This window comes from Buceros rhinoceros, unplaced genomic scaffold (genome assembly GCF_000710305.1).
Source record: "Buceros rhinoceros silvestris isolate BGI_N320 unplaced genomic scaffold, ASM71030v1 scaffold6599, whole genome shotgun sequence".
NCBI classification, from domain to species: domain Eukaryota; kingdom Metazoa; phylum Chordata; class Aves; order Bucerotiformes; family Bucerotidae; genus Buceros; species Buceros rhinoceros.
Genome location: NW_010433224.1, coordinates 81,550 through 91,451, shown reverse-complemented (window position 1 = coordinate 91,451; position 9,902 = coordinate 81,550). Strand labels below are relative to the sequence as shown.

General features: G+C 54.4%; 1 protein-coding gene across 1 annotated transcript in view; it reads right to left on the bottom strand.

The window, feature by feature from the left end:
- Window positions 1–9,902, bottom strand: part of NCOA1 (nuclear receptor coactivator 1) — a gene marked incomplete at its 3' end in the record, with an annotated part of 55,542 nt that overhangs the window by 8,189 nt on the left and 37,451 nt on the right. Inside the window, exons 10-13 of the mRNA XM_010144033.1 lie at window positions 8,981–9,866; window positions 4,380–4,563; window positions 1,981–2,166; window positions 525–585 (exon numbers count right to left, since the gene is read on the bottom strand). Coding sequence (XP_010142335.1) covers window positions 525–585; window positions 1,981–2,166; window positions 4,380–4,563; window positions 8,981–9,866 — 1,317 coding nt within the window. The remainder of the gene's footprint in view (window positions 1–524; window positions 586–1,980; window positions 2,167–4,379; window positions 4,564–8,980; window positions 9,867–9,902) is intronic.

Below are 9,902 nucleotides of genomic sequence, written 5' to 3'. Positions count from 1 at the left end.
GCGGGGAGGAAAGGTTAGTGCATGGACAGGACTCGGGGGGGAACTTGCCAGGGGGAACAGGGCAAGCTCAGAGCAAGGGGATGCCAATGGTGTCCTAAAACATCCCTGAAAGGGATGCAGAGATTCACCAGGTAGGGTTCTTCTCAACCCAAAGTTACCAATGAACCAACCGTTAATTACAAACACGAGTTTCTGGGTCAGAATCCAGCCAGATCGTGCACGCGCAGCAGATCCATGTATCCCCGTGTACTTGCCATGTGCAAATGCTATTAAAAACTTCCCCTTCTCAGCACATTTCTAGCACGATTTTCCAAATTTAGTCAAGTTAGAAGGTTTCTTCTCAAAGGTAAGTTGTTACTACCAGAGATTTTAGCTTAAAAAGTAGCTCGCACCCATTAGCATCTTCTGCCTCTCTTCTGGGGAAAAGTTCATTTGCGCTGGGAAAGGAGCCAATGCAATTAAATTAAGTTGTGGCAGAACTTGGAGCCCAAGCCCAGGACGGTGAGATTTATGAGGCGGGAGACTTGACGTCATCCCATTTGAAATAGGAACTGGGATTGAAGATCAAGCGGCAGCTCGCCTTGCCTGTGGAGATCCAGGGAGGTGGAAACCAGAAGGAGAAGCACATTTCTGGATGGGGTGGCACTGGGATGGGCTATCAGTGGCTGCCCTACATGAAACCTCCCCGAGTCTCTATGAGAAATGCTGATGAAGGCGGTTGCTCAAGATAAAAATCTTCCTTCTTTTACCCAAGCTCAGCTGTGCTGAGTGTCTTCCCAACAAAATACGTTATTTCCTTGAAAACGTCTGTGGTTTCCCGGTGCCTGGTGCCTTCCCTGTTGTCATAAGGAGCAGCCAGTGTCACAGGCCACCTGGACTGTGGGTTTGTTTGTTTCAAAAAACCAAAAATAAGAGCCCTGAGAGGAGGGAAGGGAGGAAGGTCCAGCTCAGGGATGCTCAATATCCCACTGCCTGCATCGGCATGGCGGTCCAGCCCAGCTCTCCCTATTCCTCAAATTTTTGTATGATCAGCCTTAAGGTTTCTTGGCAAAGGAGGATCCTGGTGGTGCCAGTGGCAGCTCCAGCTGGGCCGGGGAGACTCGTGGTGCAGTCACGGTGCAGCCCTTCCCCAAACCTTCCTCGACTCGCCCCAAACCACTCCCCAGGCTCATTGATGCTGAAGACTGTGGATTTTTCCCAAGCACAGAATCATTTACTGAGGTGGGGGTGACTGTCCCAGATGCAGCCAGACCTGATCTGGGGCTGGAACCCCTCTGCTGGGAGGACAGGGGAGAGAGCTGGGGGTGTTCAGCCTGCAGCAGAGAAGGCTCCAGGGAGACCTTAGTGCAGCCTTTGAGTGCTTCAAGGGGCCTCTGAGAAAGCTGGGGAGGGGCTTTTGAGCAGGGGCTGTTGGGACAGGACAAGGGGTGGTGGGTGACACTGGGAGAGGGAGATTGAGATGAGAGGGAAGGGAGAAATTGTTTCTGCTGAGGGTGGTGAGATCCTGGCCCAGGCTGCCCCGAGAGGTGTGAGAAGCCCCATCCCTGGCAGCACTGGAGGTCAGGTTGGGTGTTGGGGCTCTGCTCAACCTGCTCTAGTTGCAGATGTCCCTGCTCCCTGCAGGGGGTTGGACTGGGTGAGCTTGGAAGGTCCCTTCCCACCCAAAACAGCCTGTGACTCGATGGCGGCAAGTGAGGTCCCTCTTCCAGCTCATGTTTAGCACCACTTGATGCATCGAGGGAAGCAGAAGCGGGCAGAGGAGCAGCATCCACAGCCCAGGCTGCTAAGTGGCCCACACGAGGTCTGCGGTGTTTTGCTGTTGGTGGTATCAGCAGGGGGAGGTCAGACTGTTGCTTCTGCAGCTTTTCCCACCACCCCCGCACCGACCCGTGCTCTGGGTCTCATGGAAATGAAACCTTGACCACTGCCAACATAAGCTGGAAAGGGTGGGGAGGAGCGTCTGGTTGTGGCTGTACGTACCTGTGTCAGGTGGGAAGGGGTTTGGCGCAGTCACCGTGCCCCTGCCCTGCTGGGATGGCCCGCGGGCGTGCGGGCTGCTGCCGTTGCTTGCAGGACAAGGAACTGGCCTCATCTGCCCTGGCTCCAGGGGGTCGCAGAACTCAAACGGGGTCCGCCCAGCCTGCACGCCCTGCCCGCTGCTCATCGCTGGAGATCCATGACGTTATTAAATAAAAAAAAAGAAAAAAAGTACAAGTCAGATCTCCACAAGTCAGAGCTTAGAATGATTAGATGGTCATAAAAACTAAAAATAATCTCCTGGCTGTAAGAGGGACAGGAAGGATGGGGGATGCATCGATCTGAAGTCTATGGCGAGGTTTGAGTGCTGCTAAAATGAGGGTATCACGACCAGGGGAGTTTAGAAGCTGACACGCAGCTTCCTCGCTCCCTGTAGCCACATGGCCCAGGCTCTGCTCCCTCCAGGTGACCCTGTGTCCCCCTCATGCCTGGCAGCTCAAGGAGAGCCTCAGCAGCGACGCTGCCCGTGCTGCCTTCCTGCCCGTGCAGCTCGCTCTCATCTGTCGCCCACTGGCTCTGAATCCATTCAAACAATGTCCTCAGGCTCATGTTACTCCCATTTTTTCTTAGGTAAGTGCTTGCTAGTTCAGCTGCAGTTTGCCATCAGGGAGCACGTCTTGAAGGCTCACGTTGAACTGAAGAACACGTCAGAGCCAGCAGCACCTCTAAATCCTCAGGGACGGGCCCGGGGGGGCCCTGCTGATGCCCACCATGAGTTTAACCTGACAGCAGCGCCTCCGGCGAGGCTGGCGATGGGTCTCTTTGGCGGTTGCTGGTATTGTAGATGCTGTTGCCCAGGAGGGCAGCAGCTGGCATTCAAAGCCCTCACACTGCAGCCCCTGCTGCAAACGCGCTCGTCCTCCTCCCCGCTCAGGCGCAGGACTCCCTGACCTCCGGAGGCCGTAAGCCCCGCTGCTAATTATGTTGGAACACTACAAGTGTTCCTGCTATTGAAGGTACCAACCACCTCGGCCCCAGGGCCAGGAGGGTCCTGGGTGAGGAACTATAAGGCTGGAGCCACGAATTGAGCTTGGAGGCGATGGGTGAATCGCCTGTGGCTACAGCTACAGGGCTGACAGCTCCTCTTGACCCCACAGGCATTTCCCCGATGGAGTGGAGGCACAGCCACGCCTCCAGGCACAACGTGGCAGTCACCTGTCATCCTTCCAGCATCCCTCTCTTCGCCTGTACCTCTCTGTTGGCAGATACTCCAATTCATGACACCTCAAACCCTTCCTTTACAATTTATCGCAGCCAGGATGACAGTTCAGCCTGCAGCACTTTGCTCCACAGCCTGTCTGCAGCTCACGGGGTTTTTTTTGGGGGGGGTTAGAGATCTACAAGCCACTCCTTGGCAGTGTGATGCTGCGCTGCCCTCGGAGGGTCCCCCCTAAGAGCCCGCTGCAAAGCCAGCCTCTCAGGTGGGCTCCACCCCACTTCACAGCACTGTTTTGTCCATGCTCATACCAGGGTGTTGCTTCTCCTGCTACGATGCTCCCACCCTTCGAAAGGCTCTGCCTGTGCAACCCGAGTCATCTGAAAATATCCCGGCCCTGCCTGCCAGAGCCTCCTCTTGTTGGGCTGGGTCCCAAAACCTCCTCATCTCCACGTGCTGAAGAAGTAACAGAGCTATTATCCCTCCCTGCACAGGACGTGGATTAGCAGCTAACTGGTTTATACTGGGTCTTGTCCTGCTGCTCGCTATTCCTCACCTCTGCTCTGAAAGCTGCGCTTCGGCTTTTCAGACGCACCGTGATTTGCAGTGGCAGTGATACGAGGGATGCGACAGATAATTATATCCATGAAAAATCCAAGCGTGGGACAGGAAAAGCCTCATGGGGCCAGGAGCGGCCCCAGCGATGCTGTGGCACTGAAGGGGACAGGCGAGCACCTGTCATGCTGTGGGGCCTGGGGCTGGCACAGCCATGTCCATCACGGCAATGGCGATGGCACAAGCTGCTGGGTGCAGTCATTTGGGCACATTTATGCTGCGATTCGTAAAACCTTGCTGGGGTGCGGGCGGTTTGCTGGGAAAAGTGATGCCTCTGCCACCGCCCAGCCAGGAGAAGCCCACCCCGAGGAGCCCCAGCCTGAGCCCCCGGCCATGGGGTCCTCGTACACTTTTGCTACGTAACACCCTGGGTTTATTATTTGCCTGCAGGCTCCTTCAGGAGAGAAATCTGATTTTATCTTCGGTAAAACTGCTCACTTTGGAGAAAAATCATGTCTTTTTGTTGTTGTTGCCTAAGAGAGAGGTCCTGATGGAGGAGAACCTGCCCTCCCCCCCAGGAGGGACCCTGTTTGGGGTCCAGTGCTGGCTTTCCCTGAGGGCGGACACGTACGGTTGAGTCCTGTGGGGGCTCTGGCAGTGGCGCTGGGCTGCAGGGGGGCTGTCAGCATATCCGGTTTGACGGCCATGCTGGCCACACTGCTCTCGTTTCTCTCCGGGCCGCACAAGCCAGGCAGCTGAGCCGCTTTCTCCAGCGAGGGCAGGAGCTGGTCCAGTTGCTCCAGTTCTGCAGCAAACTAAGGAAGGGAAAAAAACCACAACTCACAAGTGGGTGATTCAGCCCAAACACAGCATCTCCCCACCATGCTGCTCCCGCCACGCATCTCGTGTGGACAGAGAACCAGCCCCACATCCCTCTGCCTGGCCAGACACAAACCCCAGGGGAACAAGGACTGTCCCCACCCCGGAGCCTGGTCCTCAGCAACAGCTTTGAGATGCTCACGTTGCAATTAGCATAATTATTAATGGGATCTGTAACCCCCAGCTATGGAAAATGGGAGATAATTTGCTTTGTTAATATACACATGCTTACGCTGAAATGGTAATAATAAAGAAATGGTCTTATCTAAGGAACAGAAGTGACTCTCTGGAACAAGTGTCCAAAAGCAACGCTGGCCTCGGGTGTGTAATTACCCTCAGTGGGGTAGTAAAACATCATCCAGCTTTTCCAGCTCTCATCACGCTCAGAGGGGAAGAATAGATGTGTAGCCCGGGGACTCAAATAAATGGGGAAGTCACTGGAAAAGGGATTTGCACCAGTGGCTGGCGGAAAGAATAGATGTGTAGCCCGGGGACTCAAATAAATGGGGAAGTCACTGGAAAAGGGATTTGCCCCAGTGGCTGTCGCAGCGGCACTGTAAAGCAGCAGGTTGGGATGAAAGGGGCTGAGATAAATGAGCTTTGGCTAAAAAGAAAAAATATCTCAAGGGAAACTAAACGCTTTAAACTCGAAGGACGTGTCTTGCTTCCAGAAGAGCCGCCCCTCGGCACCTGGGCTGTTAACGTTGGGTAATTAATACACAGCTTGGGAGTGCGAGGGAAGATCTGTGTTTGATGGAGAGAATGATGCTCCAGCCTGGAGAAGATGGAGAAATCCGGCAGAAATTGGGATCCTGGCTGTGACGAGAGGCTTCACCGGTGACAAATCACTGGGAGGCTGCTCATTTGGGCACCCCATGATGCTGCTGCACTTCTCTGGCTGACCCAGCAGCGTTCAAGACCTCTGACCAAGCTTTGTCCCAGCAGAAATTACAGGAAATTTCTCCCTATTTCTTTTCTACCCTATCTTTTCGGCCAAATCCCAAGCCCAGAGCTCTGAGAAGCAGAACATCCTCCTACCACCAGGCGCACAGAGAGAATAAACTACAGCAAATTCAACCCCTGCAGCAGCAGTTTTCACATCTCGACTCTTCCAAGTAATCCCCAAGCAAGCAGAATTACTTAAAAGCTCAAGTTTGTAAAACAAAGAGGACTGAAGCAAATGGGAGACATCCATGATACGGTTCAAACACATCTCCTCACCTCCACCTCCTCTTTGTTTTGGAGGCAGAGGGAGAAGAAGGGCACAGAGGCAGCTGCAGGCATCTAAACTAGATGTTAAGCGGAGATAGAACGGGAGCAGCAAAGTTCTTTGTGTTGCTCGTTAGGTACGTGAAGAGATTGGAGGATGGAGAGGTGGGAATGAAGGACACGTGGTGGGAGCAGGGAGCTTCTCAGTCGTTTTTGGAGCACCTGAACTTGCACCTGGGATCTGTGCCCACTTTAATGGGTGTTTTATTTCTCCTCCATGTGTAGAACACCCATGGTGCTGGAGGGCTGGGATCAGTCTTGCTCAGAGAAGGCTCAAATCTCCACAACCCATTTCTGTCCCCAGGTGGGCAAGAAAACCCACAGCGCGAGGGATGGAGGCTTAGAGGGCCTGAATACTTCTGAACAGCTGCTTCTTCCCCAAACCTCCAGCTCCCAGCAGAAACAAGGTTCCAAACCCAAAGCCACCCAAAAGGCAAACCATGGCACAGCATCTCACCTCCACCTGTCACCCCTCACAGCCAGCTTGTAGGACACTTCATGCTGAAGTGAAATCAGCTGGTTGAGGAGGTCAGAGGTGCTTCTGGATTGTACCCACCCAGCAAACCAGAGACATCTTCCCTTACACCAGGTTGCCCAAAGCCCCGTCCAGCCTGGCTTTGAAGACTTCCAGTGGTGAGGCATCCACGATGCGCTCTCCAGCGTCCTGCTCACAGGCAGATAGGACAACCTGACCTGAAGAAAAGCTGCCTTTTTACACAGCTGAAGTTCAGCTCATGCCTTGAAGCACAAGGATGAAAAGCCCTTCCAAACCCTTCCTTATTCTTTTTATTTCTTCCTTTTTTATTTTAAACTCCTGTAATTCCTGTTAGCTCCTTCCCAAGCCCTACCCCAGTACTTTTGATTCTCACGCCACGAACAAGTGGTTCCAGGCAAACCCGAGGTGCTTCCACAGGATAAATCTGGAAAGGAAATAATTTCTTCATGACTGAAGGTCAGCAGCAGAGCCAGTCCCGCAATTAATGTTGCTCCTAATTAACATTTGTACTCTTCAAATGACCACACGGGAAAATAAAAATCTAGCAAGTGTGAGACGTTATTGGAAACGGCAGCTCCACCTCCCCAGGAGCACCAAAGCAGCCTGGAACAGAAAACGGGTGGAAACCAGACTCCGTCCCGAGCTGCTGAGCAGCTGAGGCCAGGGTTGTTCCCTCCTCACAAAACGCACTTTAAGACGCCGCAAACTCTCTCCATTTATTAACTCTTTGGAAGCGCTTGGTGCAGTCCAACACACAATCCTGATGTTCTCCAGCTGCCTGGGAGGGATACTTGGAACCAAAAAGCCACAAAGAAGCCTAAAAAATGCTCCTCTGCTTCCAGTCGAGCAGGAAAGGGGGTTGTAAACACATGAGGCTCAAGTCCTCCGAGGGCTGGGTGCTGTTTGCGAGCAGAGCACAATTAGCACGCACAGCCTCATTTAATGACCAGGGCCTTCTGTCCTCTCCAAAGGCTGGAGTACCTGGAATCATCACTGATGCTCAGCAAAGAGCCTGCCAGCATCCACAGCTGGTGAGTGAATCCTGCATGGGAACGTCCGGGAGACCAGGCAGGCAAAGCTCCGCCATGCCCCAGCATTTTGCCTCATTTTGGCTAGAGCCGTGCTCCCGGCAGGCTGCCAGCTCCAGGAGACCAAGCTGGAGCAGCTCCGTACAGAGCTCGTGCATCTCACAGTATCACTGAACCAGGGACTGGTTTGGAAGGGACCTTCAAGGCTCACCCAGTCCAACCCCCTGCAGGGAGCAGGGACATCTGCAACTGGAGCAGCGTCCGCGTGACCCCAAGGGCCAACCTGACCTGGAACAGTTCCAGGGATGGGGCTTCTCCCACCTCTTGGGGCAACCTGGGCCAGTGCTTCATCTACTGGGAGGGTGCTGTGACTTCACTGGAGCATTATGGGTGGCATCTAGCTCTACAGCAGGTTCACTGCCCACCTGAAAGCTCCCATGTGCCTCCCAAAATCAGCATGTCTTGCCTTGTGTCATCCTTACCCCAATGGGGAAGGATTTGTTCCTCAGGGACAACCTCAGCCTTCCCTGGAACAACCTCAGGCTGGTTCCTCTGGTCCTGGTGCGTATTCCTGGGGAGAAGAGACCAAGCCCTGCCTTGCTCCAACCTCCTGTCAGGTTGATGATGGATCTCAGATGGAGATGATTACAGATGACGATCCAAGAAAGAGCTAAGGAGCTCTATTCCCACTCACCTACCTGATAACGGACTGTGACTCCCAAACCTTTAACCTTATTAAGGCAGAAGCCTTATTGTGCTTTTGTCGCCGTGGCTCCCCGAGCACTCAGTTACTCGTCCTGTACCTCCCAGCGCCTACAGCCTTGTCTGCCGCAGTTGCTCCGCCCTGCTCTTCATGTCAGCCGCTCTCCTCTCTTTGCTTAAAAAGGATTAAGCGGCTTTATCCATGTTACCATCTCCCCTGGCTTTCAGAAGTCAGAAATCTCTTCTATTCATAGCTGTGCGTAATGAATATTTATACACCCAAATCTCTGCTGCCGAGATCTGTCACCAGATCATTCCCTTTAATAATGCTTTTAGGAGAACTAAAAGGCCTGTATAATTGCTAAGCTTGGCCAACAAGAGGCCAAGGGATTGCAAATTCCCTGGGCCATGAGCCCTGAATGTGCCCTGAGATGCAGAATTAAGAACCTTTCTGCACAGCAACATGCTCGTGGTCTTGTCCTCACTTACTTAAGCCCACCACCCGCAGTGATGTGCCAGATTTCTTCCTTATTTTTGTGCATTTCGGTAAGGCTTCTTCCTTCCTTTCCCACAACTGCCCTGAAGATTTGAGCTGCCAGAACGTGAAGCATCTGGACAAAAGGGGATAGTGCTGGTGCTGGAGAAGGGAGCACCAACGCTAGAGAAGGTGGCACCAGTGCTGGGAAAGGTGGCACCAGCGCAGAAGGTTGCAGCAGCCACAGGACATCTCCCCACACTTCCCCCCGCCCCACCACCTTGCTGTGAAAGGGGCACACCAGCAGGTCTGGGGGCACCTGCCCCTGAAACACAACTTGTTGAGAGCATCCCACCAGCACGGACGCAGACGGGTCAACTCACCTGGCCCTGCGTCTCCAGCTTGACCTCCTCTGTGGCAGGAGGTTTCGCAAGTGGCACCGGGGCCGTGTTACAGGGCTCCATCTGCTCCGTCTTCTCCACCTTTACCTTCACATCATCCAGGCTCAGTGCCGGGGCTGCAGCAAGCTCCTTCTCATCCTTGTCCAGCAGATACCGCAGGAGCTGGTGATCCTTGACATCTTTTTTCTTCAGTGCGTCTGGCTCCAGTTTGACGTCCGGGGCTCCTGGCAGCTGGCTTTGAGCTGTGGGGGTGGTGGTGGGGTTCGATGTGCTCTCCTTCTTCTCATGCTCCATGCCCAAGGTGGTGATATCAGAAGGGCTGCCCTCCTGTAGGAGTCTGTGCAAGATCTTGTGCCGCTCGGTCAGGGAGCTGTGGGAGGAAGGGCAGGTGCTGCTGGGAGGGTTGCCAGAGGCCAAGGTGCCAGTGGTGCCTGCGCAAGCTAACGAATCTTTGCAGCTCGTGTCCGCATCGGCATGTCGAAGCTGCTGCTCTGCCGTGGTGGCCAGGAGCTGGACCAGCTTATGGCTGGTGGCTTGAGAGCACTTGCTGTCCCCCTCCGAGAGCCTGTCGCCAGTGTGTAGCATGCCTGAGTCCAGTGGTTTGCTGTCCCCCGAGGCACCGTCCGACTGGATCATCTCGCTTAGGATGGAGGCGATCTCTTTGCTGTCCTTGGACTCTGCTTTCATGGGCTGCATGGCGAGGCGGCCAGGCGAGCTCTGTGAGCTGAGCTGCCTCAGCACGGGGGGTGGCGTGGAGTAGCCCACCGGCGTGCTGGGACCTTCGGTCAGCCCCTGCATAGAGTTTATGGGGGCGCTGGGAAAGGGTCTGGTGCCACTGGTGCCGCAGCTGCCCCCGCTGCCGCTGTTGGCCATGCCCCCAGGGGAGGGCATGGGGGGCCTGGTG